This window comes from Agelaius phoeniceus, chromosome 3 (genome assembly GCF_051311805.1).
Source record: "Agelaius phoeniceus isolate bAgePho1 chromosome 3, bAgePho1.hap1, whole genome shotgun sequence".
In the NCBI taxonomy this organism is placed as follows: domain Eukaryota; kingdom Metazoa; phylum Chordata; class Aves; order Passeriformes; family Icteridae; genus Agelaius; species Agelaius phoeniceus.
Genome location: NC_135267.1, coordinates 95528022 through 95548588, shown reverse-complemented (window position 1 = coordinate 95548588; position 20567 = coordinate 95528022). Strand labels below are relative to the sequence as shown.

At 37.2% G+C, this 20567-nt stretch overlaps 1 protein-coding gene across 10 annotated transcripts in view; it reads left to right on the top strand.

Moving 5' to 3' along the window:
* Window positions 1-20567, top strand: part of USH2A (usherin) — a 373658-nt gene that overhangs the window by 243513 nt on the left and 109578 nt on the right. For all 10 annotated transcript variants that reach the window (XR_013181496.1, XM_077175908.1, XM_077175909.1 and 7 more), the window contains 5 exons: window positions 9677-10011; window positions 13053-13175; window positions 15723-15886; window positions 17862-18071; window positions 19419-19621. Coding sequence is in view for 9 of the 10 variants with exons in the window: in XM_077175908.1 (XP_077032023.1) it covers window positions 9677-10011; window positions 13053-13175; window positions 15723-15886; window positions 17862-18071; window positions 19419-19621 (1035 nt within the window). In the remaining variant the exon portion in view is untranslated. The remainder of the gene's footprint in view (window positions 1-9676; window positions 10012-13052; window positions 13176-15722; window positions 15887-17861; window positions 18072-19418; window positions 19622-20567) is intronic.

The following is a 20567-nucleotide window of genomic DNA, read 5'->3' as shown; positions in this document are numbered from 1 at the left end:
AGTTGAATAATTAGTGTCTGTGCTTTGGCTCAAAAGCATTAGACTCCTTTCCATTTTTATTTTTTTTTACACCAGCCTCTGGCATTATATTCCAGTTCATTTTCTTCCTTACACACCTGATGTATTTTCAATATTAAACTTAAAAGATTACTTTTAAGTCCCTAATCAGATCAGAAAATTACCTACTACCTTCTCCAAAATTTCAAGGTTTTATTAAAATACTGAGAAGTAAAAAAGATTTTTTTTCTGTAATTAAGTCTTAAGTCTGTATAATTATCAGATGTTTTAATGGCTAATGAAGAAAAAATAGCATTTTTGTTCTCCTGATTTACGAAAGACGAGTCTTACAGGACTACATAGGAAGTTTTCAATTATTCACATCGTTCTGTTGGGAATGAACTCTAGAGGACAGGATAACTACCATTGTTTTGGCTTGCATACAAACTTCATTCAAGGGAAATTAGTGTAACCAAACAAGAGGGATTTTTGTAGCTTAGAAGCCTCTTTTGTGTAAATACACACATGCTTCCATGGATTCAGTCTTGTACTAATGCCAAAAGTATTGGTACAGTAGCTTGCTCACCAGAGCACAAAACAAAGGACATTTGCATAAGATTGAAGTTCATCTGTTAGATTTATTATTTTTGGTATACATTGTATTTTCAAAAGGTAAACAGAGTGGTGTTACCAATGTAATCTGAATAATTTGAGGGTGTGAATTTCAGCAGTAAATGAATGCTGATATTTTTTCTTTCTTCACACATAATTTTAAACTATAAAAAAATGCTATTCACTATTAGACAAAAAAACCCTGAGCTTATGAAATTATGTTTTAATTTCTAAGGAATTGCATGTTACCTCCATGTTAATTGCAAATCAGTTCAATATGAGTACAATGGTTACTGTAAGAATTAATAACGATCGACCACTAGTAATTATGATGAATTGCCAGACTGCTATTGAAGATTTGGGCAATCTACTTCCAAGACTCTGCCCTCTGTACTTCTGTAGATATATCTTAATATTCCCCACAATTTATAGTAAAGCATTTTTCATGGATTTGCCAGAAGCTGCAATGCTGAGTAAATAGTAGCTCTAGTTCAATTGCGTGCTTCCCCACATGTCCATGTTTCACTGCGTGAGCTTTTTCACGTTGGCTTCAACTCTGAGCACAAAGACTCACTGCAACCTTTGAAGCTCCAGTTAACGTGGTGAGAGCATAATAATTTTATGTCTTACCCCTTACCCCTGTTGTTTTTTTTCCTCCATGTTCATTCAACACTCAATCCTAGTTTTAAAAGCCTGTGGGTTACCAGAGATTGTGTCATTCTTTACTGGATGTCTTTTCCCAAGATCAGACACATGTGTTCAGTTGTAATTTTATTGTATTTTTCTTAACTCTGAGATTAAGTAATCTAAAAATACTGAAAGTTAGTTGGGTCATTTATTTCTTCTGAAATCTCAATTAAGGCAATGCAGTTTTCCATCTATAATGATTAAATTTCAACACAGCATTGTTTTTTAGATTTGTTTTCCGTTTCTTACTGAAGAGTTCAGATGCTTATTTTCCTTCTCTTTTCTCAGCCTGCAATGTTCAAAATTCTTTGAAGCCCTTTAATGTCCAAACTGTATGAACTCCTCTATGAATGGTGGTCAAATTTAGTGTCACTGCTGCTCGTGTAGACTCGGACTTGTGTTTTCCACCTGGAGATAAATATTTTTCAGATCTGTTAAGACCAATTTTTGTCAAAGATGCTGAAGCCTGGATGTTTTTATTTCCACTAATTGGTTTTACTGTCAATTTTCATTAATTTTAAATATTTAAGTTAAAATGTTCAAAATAGTTTAAGGTGCATTTAAGGTGCATTTAAGGTGCATTCTCTTGCATTGAGAAAAGTGACTTACATATATGTCTCTCCAAATATATTCACTCCTGAGTATCTCTTTTGCTAAATTCTCTCTGTTACTGTTACAGAACACTGGTTCTTAGCTGATATCAACATAAATTATTGTATTTATCCAGTATTTTAATTTACTTAAAGTTGTTCCGTTTTATATTCATCATAAGTGATAGAAAGTCAGGAGCACTTGGTACAATTCCTATGCAGAGAGTATCCCATGGCTGAGATATTACTTCAGTTCTGATTTCTAAGATTCTAAGAGTTCTTAAAAATCTTAAAACTTCTCTCACTCGTCCAGGTCAGCAAGACAAATTTTAATTTTTCAGCATTTACTATTCTAACAATAAATTATTTCTTCTCTCTTTAAAAAATTGAAACAAAGCTGTAGTTGCAGAAGAGCTCATTGCACTTCATCACCGATGAGATAATAGACAAGACTTGCTGCACCCAGCAGTTTTCTCGCCTTCTGCTTGTTTGCAGATGGGAGCACCAGAGGAAGCGACTGGGATTTCATCTTGCTTGTCGGTCTTCTTACAGATCTGTCAAATGGATTAGCTTGCTAGAGGTGGTGTTGTTTCCTTCTCTGCATTTTTATGGCAAATTCGTGTCAGAGTAGGAAGGCTCGGAGGGCACTCAGGGCTTCACTGTGTCCCTGAGGTAGTCTTGTGTGAATGCTGTGTACTGGGAGAGGACAAGAACAAGGGAGCACCTGTTCACAAAATGTTCAGGGATTTTGCCCAAATCTCTAGAACTAAGGTGCATATCTGTAAACCTGCTGTGTCCCTTCATCCCAGAAATTGCTAGTTGTGTGAACAGAAAAACTGTGCAGTATTCTGCAAAGATTGCCTCTTAGTGGTTGAAATGTTTTCTTGTATGGAAATAGGATGGATTTCATACGGAATTGCTTTACACTGGCGCCCGTAAGAGTCCTAGAAAGGCTCACTTTCCCTCCTGAGTAGCTCAAGCCCAGCACACCTGTAGTGCATATATCACCTATGTAGTGTTCAAATGAAATTTGTGAAGTCCTTGGTGCAGTCCTTGGTACAGTGCTCTTACCACAGTGTCTGCAATGGGCAGCTCTTAAGCACAGGGTGGAAAATGAGGCATCTCTTTGGGAAGGAGATTTTAATTACCTCTCACCCTAGAGAGAGCTGTCCTCCCAGGTTAGAGCAGGAGGTATTGGAAGGGTGCTGTGAGAAAGATTAGCAAGAGGTTCCTTTACCAAGCCACAGTTGCAAATCAATAGAGGCTTTCAGCTGTCAGTGCAACCAATCCCTAAACCATGAGTGCAAATATTTACTTCTACTGAAAACAGAGAGAATTTACAAAAAAAGAGAAACATATTTCCATTCCTTTATTTTAGTCGTTGAATCAATAAAAATTGAGGATGTGAAGGATTCAAAGTGCTCCAGGATAGTACTCACTTGAGTATACAGCTCATTTTCATAGACAAAAGCTTTCACCCTGCAAGGAGGAGAGTATCAGCATGGCAGGTCACTCTCAGGATAAACAGTTCTGATATGTGCACCCTCCTTTAACATTTCATTTTAATCAGAATGGACCAATATCTCCAATATCTCTCCATAACATTTAACTTGCTTTCCTTTGAGCAACAGAAAGCGTAAGGCTGTCGATAATTTTTAAAGTACCCATTTCTGTGACACCTGCATGATATTTTTTAATATTTGCTGAATTGATAATGTTCATGGTAGCGGAGTATAATGCGCAATAAACTGCTTTTGTGGCTGATTAAATGCCAAAGTGAAGTGGAGGTATTCAGCAACTGCAAAAGCCGTTTATTTAGTGTATGCCAATGCCATGAACATTATTCCTGTTACACAAGATTTGCTATACCCTAATGTAGAGAAGTAGAAAAGAAATTGTTTCCTTTTCTTGTGAGGGTTGCAATTGCTGTTCTGCTTCAATCTCACACTTCACGCTGATATGACATTCGGGAATGTAGCTAGGTTGAGTGGCTTGAGAAAGAGGCTGGTTTACACAGTGAATAATTATTTGATGGGGTTCTTTGTGTATGAAAGGCATTATGTGGATGGGTACACTGAACTAAATTAACTGTATTATGCAAACATTCCAACTTTGGCCTTATAACTTTTGGTAGGAGAAATTCCCTTTTGCTGGGAATTCCTGCTGGGGTTCTTCCTTGAGGATTCTGGCCTGGAAAAGGCAGCTGCAATCTTAATTATTGGCTTCACCAGAGACTTGCTGCCTCATATTGCCTGTATTGCTTCCCCTCACTGACAACTGCCACCAGCTGGACCACTGACAGATAAAAACTGCAGCCATTTCCTATCATCCTTCATGTAACTTTTTTCTCAAGGTAGAAGTTGGCATGAGTTGTGCATAATCCTTATGTTTCTCTTCAGGGGAAAGTTTGTTTTTTCTTTTTAGTGTTTGTAAAGAGTTTCTAAGAGAATGGTCTCCTCCTGGTTGGATGGAATAAATACCTCATTGACATAAAGTTCTTGTGTTGTGCTATTCCTTCATCATAACATCATTTAAAGAAACTACTTGCAATTTGATTAGATAGAAAATGAGAAAAAGAAAAAATTATTATTACTTCTCTCCTAATATATGTTATATGTGTTGCCTGTGAGGAATGAAGGGCTATGGTGATTCTGTAGCACCTAATTCCTTTTTTTTGTTTGTTTTGCATATTGATTCAATAATGTCATTGATTTTCCATGGATTGATTATTTTTCTGAAATATTTCCTCATGAGTTCTCTGACTGAGGAAGGGTTTTAGGCTTTTTAATTCAGTTGTCATTCATGTTTGTTCTTACCCAGAGAGATGAATGTCTTACTTTGCTGTTCACCTGCCATTCTGTTCTTTGTATAGAAGAACCTGAAGCAGAGAAAGCTGCTATTCCACCTTCCAGATTGAACAATGTCATTAGTTTGCTGTCAGAATATCTTTAAGAGTTGCCATCTGTACTCTTTCAGTACAGTAGATTATCATTTATTGCAACAGTGATAAACTTCTGGTAGCTATTTCTCAAATTTCACTACTAAATTGGATATGCAAGTGAGCAAACACAAACAAAGTCTCTATTTTTATGGTTGTCTTCTGTTCTTCATTAGCCCAGAAGCTGGATAGTGGACTGCTAAATGCCTGTTCTGTAAATAGGCTGGGATTAAAATGCACAGGAGAAAGATTTCAGGTGCAAGAAACAGATATCACTGACACATTTAAAGCAACATACCCTGTAGTTACAGTTTGAGTATCATGCATGACAAAGGAGGTATTTTCTTTATCCATTTTCCATTTCCCACAGAATTAGTTACAGGCACATGTTCTGGAGCTAGTGTTTTTTGTCTCACACATTAATGTTTACTGTCCTGGGAGTTGATTCTGATTACAGAATGTTGGATGCAATGCTAATCACTCCAAGGTCACTGAAGTCGGTGCTAACAGTGAGGTGATCCTTCAGTGTTACTCCTCTGCAGGTCACTGTGTGGCAGAGAATGAGGCTGTGAAGACCCTTCCTCTGTTCCCAGTTAAAACTCCCTTGTACTGTTTCATTCTCCAAACACTTCAGTCTGCAGTTACCCCAGAACATAATTTTGAGAGCAGAAACAGCCCTAATTCCTAAGCTGTGTCTGCTGAAGGAAGATGTAGCACACCCAGGCAACAGCTTCATGCTGGGAAAGGGGAAAAAAAGGGCTTGGACTTTGTTCACCACCCTTCCAGTTGTGTGCAGGTATGCCTGGTGCATCAGGGAGGTTGTTTAGGAGCAATCAATCCCTGTGTGAAGATTGCCTTGTAATGCTGCTAAGGTCAGGGAGACCTTGGTTCATTTGACACATAAGTGCTGCTTGAGTGACTTAGGATATTCCAACACCCATAGGAACAACCTTAACTTGCACACTAGAGGTTTTCCACATGTTAGGTCTGTGATTTCTTGCACAGCTTGCTCATTTGGTATGGATTATACAGTGGGGTTTCATCAGCATCATCTCTCTGCCTTTGATAAAGTTGAAACTCTCTAGTGTTGGTGTTTAGGATCATAAATGTTCTTTTGTTTTTCCCACTACTCAAGCAAAATCATAGGAGTTTTGGTAGTGGCAATCTGTTACTGCAAACTTGATCATGCTGTTCTTCTGTGGTAGAACTTGCTGCAGCTGGGTGTAACTCATGTGCAAAGTTTATGAGCAGAGCTATCAGTGACCTTTCTCAGAATTTGCTTTTCCAGTATGATCCTGGCTCTTGATTGAAGCCACAGTAATTTCTGTTAAGACAGATAAGCATTTTGGAAGAAATTCTTCTCCCAACTATTCTGGGGGAGCTGGGAGATTGTCAGAGGACTAGTCCAGTGGCTGGAATGCAGAATTAGGGTAACAGGTCTGTGTTTGGAGTTTTGCTTCTTTCTTATACGTGATTTAGTCTGGGATTAAGTCTTTCTATCTCTAAAACTGGAATAATATTATTTGCAGTTTGAGACTTACAATGTGCTTTGAGACCAACAGTGAAAAGCTCTCAGTAGTGTATTTATTGCATTCTGTTTGTAGAGGTTACAGGCAGTATCTAGGAGAAATGAGAATAAAATGAAGCCAAACACACTGATTTAAAAGCAAACTGTTGAAGCCAGGCCTGAACAGTAAAATAGCTTACATGTGCCAATGCCTCTCCTCAGATAGCTCAGAATTAAGTTGCAGGGTTCCAACTGCTGTCAAAAAAGGAAAAAAAATCCAAGGTTATAACTGTTTAATGGGGGGAAAATGGCTAATTTCTGTCTCTTTAAATTTTGTGGTGGAGAAAATAAGGTCCTTTGATCTTTAAATGAAAGCTTCCAGAGTCATTACATTGAATCAGTTAATCTCTCCCAGTAGTTACCTTATTCTCTCTTCCTCATGGGCATCCTCTTTCATGGTCTCAGTGCTGAGCTTCAAATCAATGAACAAACTGTTACTGCTTCCAACACAGCCTGTCTAGTGAGCTTTCCAGCTTTCATGCATTGCCAAGCTCTTACCTCAAACCTTGGCACGTCCAAGAGGAGAAGAGGTCCAGTAGTGCCGCGTGTGTGTTAACCAGGCTGGCTCCATCATCTTCATTTATGGGTCAGGCAGTCCCTTGCCTCTTGACAAGAGATGTTTGTGAAAGATTGCATGTCCTGCCATTCCCAGGTGACACAGGTAATTCTAAGCAGCTCAAGTGACACAGCAGGGTTAGGTAGTATCCTTGGTCATCCCACTACTTAGTTAAAAAAAGTATTAACCAGAGCAACAACAGATCTTCATATCTTTGTGTGAGATATCCATACCCAGAGAAAAATAAATTGCATTGTGTTTGCTGCTGGCTGAATATACTTTTTGTTCAGAATGGTTTTTATTTCTCTCTGGGGAAAAAAAAATTAAAATTTAAAGAAATTTCCCACTGTAAGTACCACAAAACATATCTGTTACTTACAGTATGAGCTGCTGTACCTGTTAGAGCACAACAAATACTGTGAAGTAGCACCTGGGATTTTTTGAAGGTGTTACCAGCTAGTGCACACAGTGGGTGAAAATCAGGAGCTGAGGTTATGGAGCAGCCTCTGTTCTCCTGTCATTAATCTGTTCCTTTATGTGAAAGGGGTTACATGGTATGGTGAATCTTGCAAAAGTTGTGTTAGAGTAATTTTTTAAGTTTAGACATGAAAGTTTCTGACTGTGTATCACTTATTTTTCTTTGCATTTACTTCCCTTGTTTTGACTTGTGTCCCTTGCCCATGGCTCCATTTCCCAACTATTGTGGGAAGAGAGGCCTCTCATCCCAGCTATTGTGGGGTGAGAGGCTGAAAAGGCCTTGACTCTTTGTAAATGCTGCTCAGCAAAAACAAAAATATTCCTGTGGTATCCACACCGCTTTCAGCACAAATCTGAAACAGCCCCATACTAAACCCATTCTACTATGAAGTTAACTCTTCCCAGCCAAAACCAGCACATACTTGTACTTGAAAACTTTTTCTGTTGTCTGTGCTTATTGTCCGTTCTTCTTTTTTCTAAGCTTATCACTAGATCACATGAAATACTTCAAAAGGAGAGATCTACTCAATGTTTGTGAGAATGGTGCAGAGTCAATTCCTACCTTTGTGTGAAATTTTGCACTGCTTTATCAGTGGTATTTTCTTTATTTGTTCGAACATGATTTGGGGCCAGAAGCAACAGAAATCTGAATACAGCATTTGATAATTAGCCAGAGCTAAGCCTTTCCTATGTGGCCACCAATAATCTTGGTTTTACTGTCTTTACTCAAGATCACCCTGTTTCTAATTCTCTGTTTAATAGTATTCCAGAATCTGTTATCAAAATCCTTCAGCTTTCTCCAGCACTTTGCTGCCAGCTTTCTTACAAGTCTGATGGCCTAAGAGGTCCTTCTGTACCTAAAATATAACATTTTGTAATCCCATTTTTAAAAAAATCATTTTATAAATCAAACTTCTCTGTTTCCATGGCCCTGTGTAATTATGCATATACGTTTTTAAAGATGGTTGTTTTGAAGACTAAGAGAATTAAGGAAAAAGTTCAAATTAACTGAAACTAAAGTATTGTGGTATTACTATTTAACACTTCAGTATTTTTTTTTATTTTACCTAGGTTTTAGACATATACCTAGGTTTTAGGCATATCTAGATTTTTCCCATTTCTGTGTTCTTTTCTATGTTGTATTCATTCCTTAATTATCTCATGCCTGGGAGGAAAAGAGACAGCAGTTGTTATAGATGAGTGGGTAAATGGCAAGGAAAACAGTCCCAGAGCAAAGCAAAGCTCGTCATGTGCTTCCTGCACTGGGATTTCTAGGGAAATGAGTATTGATAGATGCTTTTACACTACCTTTATGAAACTTTGAGATTCCTAATACATGTTAGGTTACACGTCCTTGTTGTGCCAGTCTGAAGGCCCCTCTATTCTGGTACCATGGCAAAAAGCCTTAAAAAATAATTTAGAACATTTATGCACTTTATAGTGCAATTTTTTGTGTGTGATTCTTCAGTGGAGCTGGTAAGAATAAATATATATATGTGTTATCTACCCCCTGCCTCAAAAAAGTCCTAAAAACTTAAAAAATCTCCCCTAACCTCAGTTCAGTAGGAACAAAACCACAGTAAGAGTAGCAGTATATGTGTGTGTATATATATAAAACATGAATTCTGTATGTAACTTCCAATCTTTTTGCAATCAAATTTTATTAGTATAATTTTATAGCTCTTAAAATGGAAAATTGTCCCTGTTCTTTGTCTGATACTTACAAATTACAGTGTAATTTGTTAATTAAAAAGAAAAGGGAAAACCTGCCTATTTCATTATATGAAGGGTGCAGAAACATTTGTTTTCTTATAGGAGTTAATGCAATTGCATCTTCTTGAAAATTGTGGAAACACAAAGTAAAATTTGTTTTTACTCTGCCACTGGTGGTCAAGCATGCCAGGTAATGCACCCTAAGAAAATAAGTGACAGTGATACTTATGATAAATATTCTACTTCTGCTAATGCATCTGAACATCTCATGGAATTTTGAGTGATGTGGAGTGTTCACATTTTATTGGTAAAGCAAAGTAATAGATTTTTCGATGGTTACAACTGCTGCTGTGTACCTCACTGAAATTAAAGATTAGATTTCTAACTGATTTCCCTTTAAAAATAAAAGTCTGTTTTGATTGAAAAGAACATCTTCAGATCCCGCTTGTGTCCATCTGTAGCATGCTGTGTCTGTATTTCTGCAATGTGACTCTAAGAAATCTGTTATTTTAATTTTTTTCTGCCCCCTCCTCCTCCAGGTCTCCTGGAAGCCTCCTCTGATTCCGAACGGAGAGATCCTGAACTACGAGATCCGCATGCCTGACCCGCGCATCGTCATCGCTGGGAACCCTTCGTCAAGGCTGAGCCACTTGGTGACCAACCTGGTCCCCTACACCAACTACTCGGTCACGGTGATAGCTTGCACTGCAGGGGATGGCTTCCTGGGAGGCTGCACCGAGAGCCTGCCCACACGAGTCACCACACCCGCGACAATTCCTCAGAGTGTCAGTCCCTTGTCTGTGACTCCAATCAGCGAATCCTTTATTGCCATCTCATGGCAGCCACCGCTAAGGCCCAATGGTCCCCATCTGAGGTAAGCTGAGACTGAGAGAGCAGTTTGCTTCTCCTTACCTAAATCTGACTCAGAAAATTCTGAGTGATGCAGACTTCATCATGTCATCTCTTAATTTTGGATTTTTTGAAATTCCACTTTAGGGCTCAGAGAAGAGTCAGGATTATTCAGACCAAGTGTGTTGTCTGTGCTGGAAGGCTCTGGGTCTCAGATCAGTGCTGTCTGAAAAACCAGAAGGAGCAAGCACAGAATATTTGCAAAGTCATAAGTGGTTTGGGCTGTAGCATTTGGCCACTTTATGGTGGTGAGTTCAAGCAACAAGTTCCACCAATAAAATGACAAGAAAAAGAAGAGATCTTTGTAAACATGAGTAATTAACACATCCAATATTCTCAATACTCTGGGTTCACATGAAGAGAAAGTGACAATTTGGAAGGATGATGACATGAAATAATCTTCAAAAATTCAGTGATTAATAAATTTTAAATAAGACAGTGCATGAGAAAAATGGAAGCTGAAGGGATAGAAGTGTGAGGGCATAGCCAAAATAGGAAATGCAAGGAAGTGCTGGGTACAGCAGACTGGGTTTCACCACAAGAGCCAAAGAAAGGAGTCTCCACTGAGGTTTGTCTAGAATGATGGGATGGGAATCTCGACTTGAGTGTTGAATACTGAGCATGCATGTGTAGATATATATTAAAGAAATATGGATTTGAGTGCATAAAGGTTTATAAAGACAAATATATTTTTATATATACTCAATAAAAAATGTCAAATCTTTCATTATAGTGCTTTAACGTATCGTGAAACCTTGTGCATGGAATTACAGCTCTGTAGTCCATATGTTCTGGTTAGTAGCTCTCTTCTAGGTGCACTGATAGGTTCAATAATTATCATGTAATGCCGTTTCAGTTGTGTATGTTATTACAGCACAGTAGCTTGACTTTTTCTTCAGGCTTAATTAGGGCACACTACAACTAAATGAAATGATGATTGCTCTACAGTAAAATTTGAAGTTTCAGAAAAGCAGTGTCTGTTATTCTGGGGTTAACAACATGACCATTTTACCATAGATTATTGAAGTAATTCAGCACGACCTACATCTGCAGATTTCATTTCTTTCATGGTGTGCCATGCTGCCCTCAACAAGAACAACCACTGAAGCAGCTGCTCTGTACAGCATGATGGAACAAGAAGTCTGCAGCAAGCAGAGCAGCAGCAGCAGCTGCCAGTGGGGGTGATTTACACATGATCGCCACTCAGTGTTCAGAAAGATTTGATGTTTTTCAAGACTCATCTATGAAATATATTGGACAGAATATGCCAGGATGGTTTCCTATAAAGCTGTAATGATCTGTCTTTGTGTTGACACTGATGAACCACTCATGTGAGAGCTGTTCTTGTTATAAAGTCATCTGATTTTTTTTGACAGAGTTGGAGTTTAATTAGTTTTTGCTATTTAATTTCTGAAGTTACAATCCAAACTTCTGCAGTAATTCAGTTTGGCATCATTAAGTGGCACAATGCTTGCTTGTACCTGTTGAGAATTATTCCCTAAATTAAAGGGTAAAAGTTGTTGGGAGTTATACATGTACTCCCTAGCTGCTATGGAGCACAGGAAGTTTAAGATCCCTCATAAGAGCATCTCAGTTGATTTCTGGTTTTGAAGCAACATTCAATCACAGTATGCAGTACTTGTTAAATCTGGGATGGTATTGTCTAACATGTCCTTATCAGACTGGAGATCTTAACTTAAAGAAATGTCAAATTACACACAAAACCATTGGTCAGCATGATAATTACAACAGAGGGGTGACCCACACCAAGGTATTCTGCAGAACAATTAAACATGGAAATGTTTTCACAAATATGCATTTAAAATGAGAGTATTTAAAATCTGCCTAAGGGCCAACGTACTTCTGTCTAGAATTTAGCAGTAAGTGCCTTTCCAGAATGGGAGGCAGGGACAAGATGAAATAGAGCAGCTCAGCACATAAGAGAATCAAGTTATGTATTTAAGGGAATATATATGCATATGATCCTAATTTGCTGGGGTATCAAACTGAAACAATTATTGAAAGAATAAATTAAACAGTCCTGTGGAATGTAGTAAAGAGTAATAATCCTAAAGATTTTGAACAAATATATCTAATTTTGTTTCCTTTAGAGTGTAGTTTCCTTTGTAATCCCTAGAATGATTAGGAAATGCAAACTATAATATTATCCCCTTTAGTTTGTGACACTAAGTGATCTAATTTTTGTTAAATTCCATAAAGGTTTTGTATAAAAGATGATGGAGGGTGTGTGATTCAGCCTTGGTGGAAAGCATGTTTTCCAAATCAGGCAGTCTCATGGCTGACCTGATGAAAGATGGGCTTTGGCTGACCTGCTGTTTGGAACAGAGACAGGAATACTGCTTCAGATACCAATTAAAACCAGAATGAAATAATTTGGTCTTTCAAGCTCACATCATGAATTTCTACCCAAACACAAAGGTGCCTTGCTAAGGTGTACAGATGGCTGGAACAGTTAATTCATTCTATTCTGTGCCTGTTTTCTCCTGTAATTTACACTGTGGTTATTTGCCAACACATTAAGTACAAAGGCACACTTAAGCTATTACTAATAGTAAAATAATAATGGCAGTGCTCTTTGTTTCAGTACATTTGCAAGAAAGAGGCATAATCATTTAATGTTCTGGAGCAACCTGTGCTTATCACACAAGCCTGCATAAGACACTGTTATGGGCTATTTGGACTTGCTCTTGAAAACATTTCCACAAAGTTTAAAATCCATAAATCATTGAATAAACTAGTTGGCTTTTTTCAAGAGGAAATGCTTCATTTTCTATTTTCAAATTAGGTTGTTTTTTTTTTTTAAGTAATTGAATGTTTTAAAGCACAAAACATTAAAAAGAATGTTTATCTCAGAAAGTTTACAGCTGTAAAAACAAAATAATGTGTGGCTTTAAAAAAGAACCTGGTTGGGTTCTTTTTTTTTTTTTTTTTGTGTAATAACATTAGTTGAGATAATCCTGGTGTTCTGCTTGTCTTTTGTGTTAGATATGAGCTCCTGAGACGTAAAATCCAGCAACCACTTGCATCAAATCCCCCTGAAGATTTAAATCTGTGGCACAATATTTACTCAGGAACTCAGTGGTTTTATGAAGATAAGGGTCTTAGCAGGTGAGATTACAAAAACTATAAAAACAAATGCTGGCATTTTGTATAGTGTATGTTTAATAGTTCAAAGTATTTCTTGTGTCTTTATGTAGTGAACATATTAATTATGTAATGAAATATTTTTTGTCATCATCTTTGGTGTTAATCATTCTAATATGCAGGGATTTATTATTAGTGTGTCATTCTTGACTCATGTATTGTTTTGTTTTCAAAACCAAATGAAAATAGAAGTCACATGAAATTTTAGCATCGATATTCTCATGCAATCAAACCATTTAGATTTATGTGTACAGATGCTGTAGATTTGCGTGTTGTCAAAATTATAGCACAGGCAGAATGCATGTTTGAAGGAAACACCTGAAAATTGTTTTCAACAATGTTTTTTCACCTGATTTTGTTGTATTAGCTTCATCACCATTAAATGCAGGGTATTTAGAAAGGGGAAATAGAGTGTGTGCTCTGTCCTCAGTATGTAACAGACCGGCTATGTGGGGTAGAGCAAGACATTTACACTTGATCAACCTTAGTTTCTACGTCTTGAAGTCAAGGCTATTGCTCCTTAAGACAAAACACACAAATGAAGAAATTGTAATGGAAGATTCAGCATGGATTCTGCATTGGGTTTTTCTAAGTAAAGTCTCAGGAAAACCCTCATGGATGGTTTCAGGGTGCCTGTGTTCTGTGTGCTGGTGTGCTTTATGAAAACTCCAGTCAATCACTGACCCTCAAATATCTGTTCTTTCCTTCTACTTCTGTAAAAATTGAGTGAGCATCCCTCCTGAGCACAATGGGAAACAGGAGAACATGACCTCTGCTCCTGTCAGACACACACTGAAGCAAGCTGAGGGCTGCTGCCTCTGGCTTGCTTCTGCCTGCTTGCTGCAAGTCTCTGCTCATTCCATCTGTTGCAATAACTGCTCACAGAGCTGTTCTTGTACCACTCCTGCCCAAGTGTCCATTTCTTTCTCTCAGCCCTGCTTGGAAGTCTGCATAGAGTCGTCCTTGGTTTTAGCTTTGCATATTTTAGTGTAGCAGCATTTTTTACTGTATGTAGCAGTTATGTCAGCAATTCAGAGGTGGCAATACCTTCAGACAGAGCCTCAGTGACCGATCATTAGGCACCATGGCATTTTGGGTTGAATGAGCTATGGCCAAAAAAGTGTGCCTAACCCTTGGACACAGCTGAACACTTCTCCCGGGGAAGGTTCTGCAACCTGCAACTATGTTTTTGCAGTTAACAGCTCAGGAGTTTATGGCTGGAGAGAAGATGCTCAAACACTCAAGCCTTATTTTTCCCCAAAGAAAATTCATATATCAGCATTTATTTTCATTTGTCATACTTTAAGTGTGTTTCAGAATTACTGATCTTGTCAGATGGTTTCTTCATTTCTAACAGGCTACAACAGACTTGTTTGATTTTCATTGTTGAAAATATGGATCAAAAACATGAATCGCAAATTCTAATCAGTAAGCTCCAAGACTAGAGTACATTCTTTTTTCTTTTATTGTTTGTGTGCTACAATGTCCAAGAAAAAATTAAATGTCTGCAAGTGACGGAAGAAGCAGAGAGAGAAAGAAGATGTGTTTTGTATATTTTCCCTGTTTGTCAATGCTTAGAGTTACACTTGGAGCTAGTGAGTTCCCATTAAGTTGCTTTCTTCTCAGTGCGACTGCTAAAGCTTAGCTCTTTTAAAAATCAGGGTGTTATAGTAAAGCATCTAAAATAAATACAAAAAGTAAAGTAAATATACAGTGTGAGTGAGTAATTTTTGTACTAAAATCTCTAAATATTAGGCATTTATCGCATGCTTCTTTATTGTATCTGTAGACAATTATCCCACTGCAGCTTCAGTGAAAATTTGAAGATGATCCTGAGTTTCTGTCTTTGTGCAGTTTTGTGGGAGGCTTTTTATGAGGAAATTAAATTTGAGATAATGAAATCCCACTTAAAGTACATTAGTATGACTTTTGCTATAGGGAAGAAATGATAATGTGGCAGTCACTTGGTTTACTAAACACACATGTAATTTTTAATAAATCTCTGTAATTGGAATATGCACAGTTCTGAGGAAAATTACTTCATTAAATAAGTTTGAACTCCTAGGTGTCTTTTTTGGGGTGTTTTTGTAGTGGAAGAGTCCTGACTCTGTGGTGAATCCCTTTTACAAATGAGACTCTGCAAGTTAAAATCAATGGGTTTCCCAAAAGAGGAAAAAAGCCTCATTTGATTAAATTCTGATCCAAATTTTGGCAGGTTGCCACCGCTGTAATTACATATTGAATTGAGCTATAATCTCTCAACACCTCAGAAGCAAAAACTATGAAGAAGTGAAATACTGTGTTTTATTTTTGTTACCATGTTAATCATGCTGAATAATTTCCACAAAATAGATGCCTCATATGAAGTCTTCATTGGTGCATCCCATACAGATGAATTTTTGTGCAGGGGGAAAAGAAACAGCAAAACTTTGGCACAGGCAGAAGGTTTACAGCAAATATTTTCTATGTCTGCATTTTTCATTCCATTTAATTATTTTTAAAATGTCTTAGGTACACAACATATGAGTATAAGCTCATAGTGCACAACGAGGTAGGATATACATCAAGCGAAGAAGTGATAGCTACTACATTAGCAGGATTACCAGAGAAGGGAAGTGTCCTCGTTGCACGTGCTGTTAATCACACTGCCGTGGAAGTGGAATGGTCAAGACCAAGTAAGTGTGCTTAGTATTTATTCCAGTAACTAGATGTTAACCTGCCATCACTTACCATGGCCTGCCTTGCTCTCAGAGGAAACACAGTCCTTGCCTTGATTTATAATATACCTAAATGTCCTTGAAAGGAGAGGAAAGAAATAGGAAAAAAAATGTGCACATTGTGCTTTTTCTCAGTCATGTTTGTATTTATTAGATGCTCTTTCTGCAGAGTGAGAGTAGTGAAGATGAAGAAATAGTTAATGCATACTCCTGAGACATGTCTAAAGCAGTACTACACAAAATCCTGTTGTCTTTGTGGCCTATTTCATCCCTTTGTATAAAAATTTACATCTACATTCCTTCACGATGAGAAGATTCCCTTTCTCTTTCTTTATGCTCTGCTCCTTAAAATGAATTTAGCCAATTTCTCTAGTTGGTTTGTTAATACAGCAGAGGGGAATGTCTTCATGACTTAAATGCAAATGATATTGTAAGGACTGGGTGCTGAATTGCGACAAATGTAGTCTCTTTATTTTATAATTGCATGCCTGAAGTGAGCATGCTTATAAAAACTGACAAATGTAATAGATCTGAAGCAGCTCACTGAAGTTTCATTACCTTGGTAATCTAAACCCCTGACCTTCTAGATGTAGGTAATGCAATCTGGTTTTATTTTCATTCATATCTTAGAAATTTCCTCCATATATGTTTGTGAATGTAGAAGTTAAACACCAAGATGAGGCCATTCATTATTTGCAAATCTTATCATATTTTATTACTTCTTATGTTGCAAATAAGCACATTAACTATTTTGTTTGTCAGTGTTTCATTCTTTTTTTTATAATATTAGTTTTTAAATTAGTCTTGTGTTTTCTTTGGGAACTTGGGAGCCATCAACATAAGTTGCCTTGCTGTCTTTCCCTTCTGAAAGTTTCTGACTTCTAAGGATTTAGGCCTTGTATCAGTACTACTTAAAATAGTGTATCACTCTTGATTAAGAGTTTCGATGACAAACCCATATATTATTAAGTCTGAAAAAATGCTTTTGGCTTTTATCAGTGCTCTTCCTCAGTGAGCTGAGTCCTGTTCAGTAGCATGGTGTGTCATTTCAAGATTTTTGTGTTAGTGCTTACAGTTTTCATTGTAATTATACTTTTCATCTCAATGCCTAGTGGAAAAGAAGTTGCATTTAGTCAGACCTGAACTTAAACTGTTTGACAAAGGACAGATAAGATAACAGATGACATCTGAGTCACTAAAATGGAGAAGACTTGCCTGGAATCTGTTCTAAACCATCAGCTCAGACCAGTGAATATCATTCCCTGTGTAGCCTGAAAACTGTGCTGTTTTTCTGTCTTTCTCTGGGGAAGTTAGTGCTGGGTAAAGTATATTTTACAAAGAAATGTGAGGATCTGGGGTTTTTGCCCTGTATTTTTAATGCTTCAGGGTGTATTACAGCTTTAAATATAGATTATGTGCTCATGCTTGTTCTGAAACAATAACACATAGCTTCTCACTGTACTGTGAATGGCCAAAACGCCATCTGGGTAAAGCTGAATGTCAGTGGAATTTATGGCATAGGCACAGGTCCTTTATTCATGGCTAGAGGAATAACACAGGACTGGAGTGGGCTCTGGGAAGTGTAATTTGAAGGGAAGGAGCAAAAAGGCCTGCACCTCACTCCTTGCAGTGGGTTTTGCCTATTATTTTTTTTATTCCATTGTCTTCATGGGGATGTCTAGAGAAAGAAAGCTTTCTCCAGTGTTGGATAGGATGATGAACCATTAGTTATTTTGACAAATTAGGGAGAGCAGTCTGTGTCACTGTTTAAATGGGTGAGATTGGAGGCACTTGATGGAATATTTCCTTTCTTATATATAAGAGGTTCTGCATAAAAATTGGTTTACTCTTCACAATGAATGTTTTTCATAAGAAATTTGCTGAATGAAAATTTCCCAGTTGATGTCCGAATGTTTTTCCTTTCTTTTCCTAGCACTGCAGGATTTACAAGGAGATGTTGTTTACTACACCCTCTTCTTGAATTCTACTGATGAGAGAAGATCTCTGAGGGTCCAGGCTGATGTAAACTCTGTAGTCATAGATGATTTGCAGCCCAACACAGAGTACCAGATATTTTCTCAAGTTTTCAATGGAGTCCACAGCATTAACAGTGAAGTTGTGCATGTGACTACCTCAGATGGAGGTTGGTTAGCAGTGAATGCAGCTTGACTTAAAATCTGAGAATGAAATTGATTGATTTTTGTTAGGGTTGAGATCAGTCATCCTTCCATTATAAAATTTCCGGTATAAAAGGAAAAAGGTCTAAAATGTTAAAATGCTTAAGTGCTGGTTGTCATCATGTGGTAGATCAATATACAGCCCCACTGAGACAGAAGCAAAAGCTCTAATAGCAGATATTAACCCAGTTTGTTCTCATCTTCTCCTGCATATTCCTGTCTGTGTGCACTAAGTTTGGAACTGAGTTCATATCAATAAATGGTGGAATTTAGAAACAATTAAAGGGTTTTTTAAAAGATTTGCTCTGTGAAGCGACGTGCTTTTGACATGACAGATGTACATAAGGCCTTTCCTGAGTCACTAGAAACTCTGGGTGCAAGTTCAGCCTCTAAGAAAATTCTTTATGAGTCATTTCTATGTCAGTGGGCAAGTGCAGAGCTGGGGGTGTAGGTTGAGGATAAAATAATAATAAAAAAAAATTGTGCATCTGAAATGTGTTTAGAATGGTCTTTCTAATCTTTTTGCTTTATAAAGTCTCATTATAAACATTATAATATCATTACCTCAGAAGCAAGTGTTCCAGGTCATTAGCAAAGCACTTTAAGGGAGGATTCCATTTCCTTTCTCATGCCAAAGGTCAGCACCTTTTGTTTATAAAATAGAATTGATGGTAAAGGCAATTTTTCAACTGGTAAAAATTGTTTCTTATGATAAAAATAGGCCTTTGTATAGTTATTTCTGACATGCTTAGATAATTATGTAATTTAACGCTAAGGAAGGTGTTGGTTTTTTTCTTTTTTTTTTTAATAAGTGTTAGACTTCATCATTACCTAGAGTAATCAACATTTGAAACCATTTACATAATGGCAATATTGCATATTGCTTCATCTATAAGGCTGATATTGTCACGTTCCATCAGACATAAGGTATTTTGGTCTCAGGTCTTGCTTTAAAAGCAAAATGCTCTATTCTTCTTTTTTGAAGAATTAGGATTAGGGAGACATAAAAATAATACTTGCATGTTGGGAGTGCAGATGTGTGAGTAATTTATCACCATATCTCACTGGCCACATACTACTGATGATTGACACTGTGCTGCTGGTATAAAGCATTTTACCATCAGCTCTCATGATTTCTAACTGAGAGTATAATAAGCCAATTTACAGAAGACTACAGACTGTGATAACTTCATCAGAGGAAAGCAGATAAGCAGTGAACCCTTTGCTAAACCTAAATACTAATCTGCATTTGGTTAAACAAGTGCTTTTGCAGAGACAGCTGGAGTTTATTCAGTTTCTTCCTTTATTTCTAGAGCCTGAGGGCATGTTCCCTCCAGAGGTTGTCATCATCAACAGTACAGCTGTACGTGTCATCTGGACATCGCCTTCAAACCCGAACGGTGTTGTCACAGGCTACTCTGTCTATGTAAATAACCAGCAGTACAAGACTGGAATGAGCGAGCCAGGATCCTTTCTTTTGGCAGATTTGTCTCCCTTCACCGTGTATGATATTCAGGTTAGAATATATTTTCTAGGTTGTGTGACGTACTTTAATTTTACTTATTTAATTCTACTTGGATTTCCAAGAAAAATACTGTTCTGTAAATTTCTTTATACCCATGGAGATGTGTTTGCACTGATGCTTGTGTGCATATCCATACAAGGAATATATTTCTTTTTAGCATATTTTGGTTTGTGTACACTTTTCATCACAAATTTCCATTATCTCCTTTTTTAAAGTGTCAAAACTCCATTTACTTTTCCTTAAATGCTCTGTGCTTCAGCATTAGCAAAGCCCCAACATATATTACAAAGAGGCAAAGATTCTACTCCTACTCATTAAAAGAAAATTGCAATTGTTTAAGAAACATCAGGCACGCATGATATATCTTACAGTGAAATAATGATGTGGCATTTGACACCCCATTATCAATTTTTTTTTTCCTTATCGTTTTGAGGAGGCAGCAGAGCTGATCTCTGAAATCATCACAGTACTTTTTATGGTCTTAATATGTGCAACATTTTTTCTTTGCTTTTCCCTTTCTCTCTCTTTGCCTTACTAGTCACATATCTAGTGAAAGGCAAAATAACATGGGCAGAAACATAATAATAAAAATAATAAAGAAATGAATCTTTCTGTCCTGGCTTTGTATTAATCTCTTCAAGAAATGGATTTTGACACTTAATTGTAACCATTCTTGTCTATTTCATGAAGGTTTGGTTTACATTATTATATATGAGATAAACTTAGTAGTACCATGTATACTTAATTTTGAAAATTTGCAGCCGGTTACTCCATGCCATAAATAAACATCACAGTAACAGGCACACTGTAACAGATTTCCATGTTCCAGCCCCTCTGAAGCAGCAAACCTCCATCCATGAATACACATATGACTTTCTGAATGCCACTTGGAAACACGTTTGTCTTTTCTCAATAACAATGCAAATTCAGTGTACTG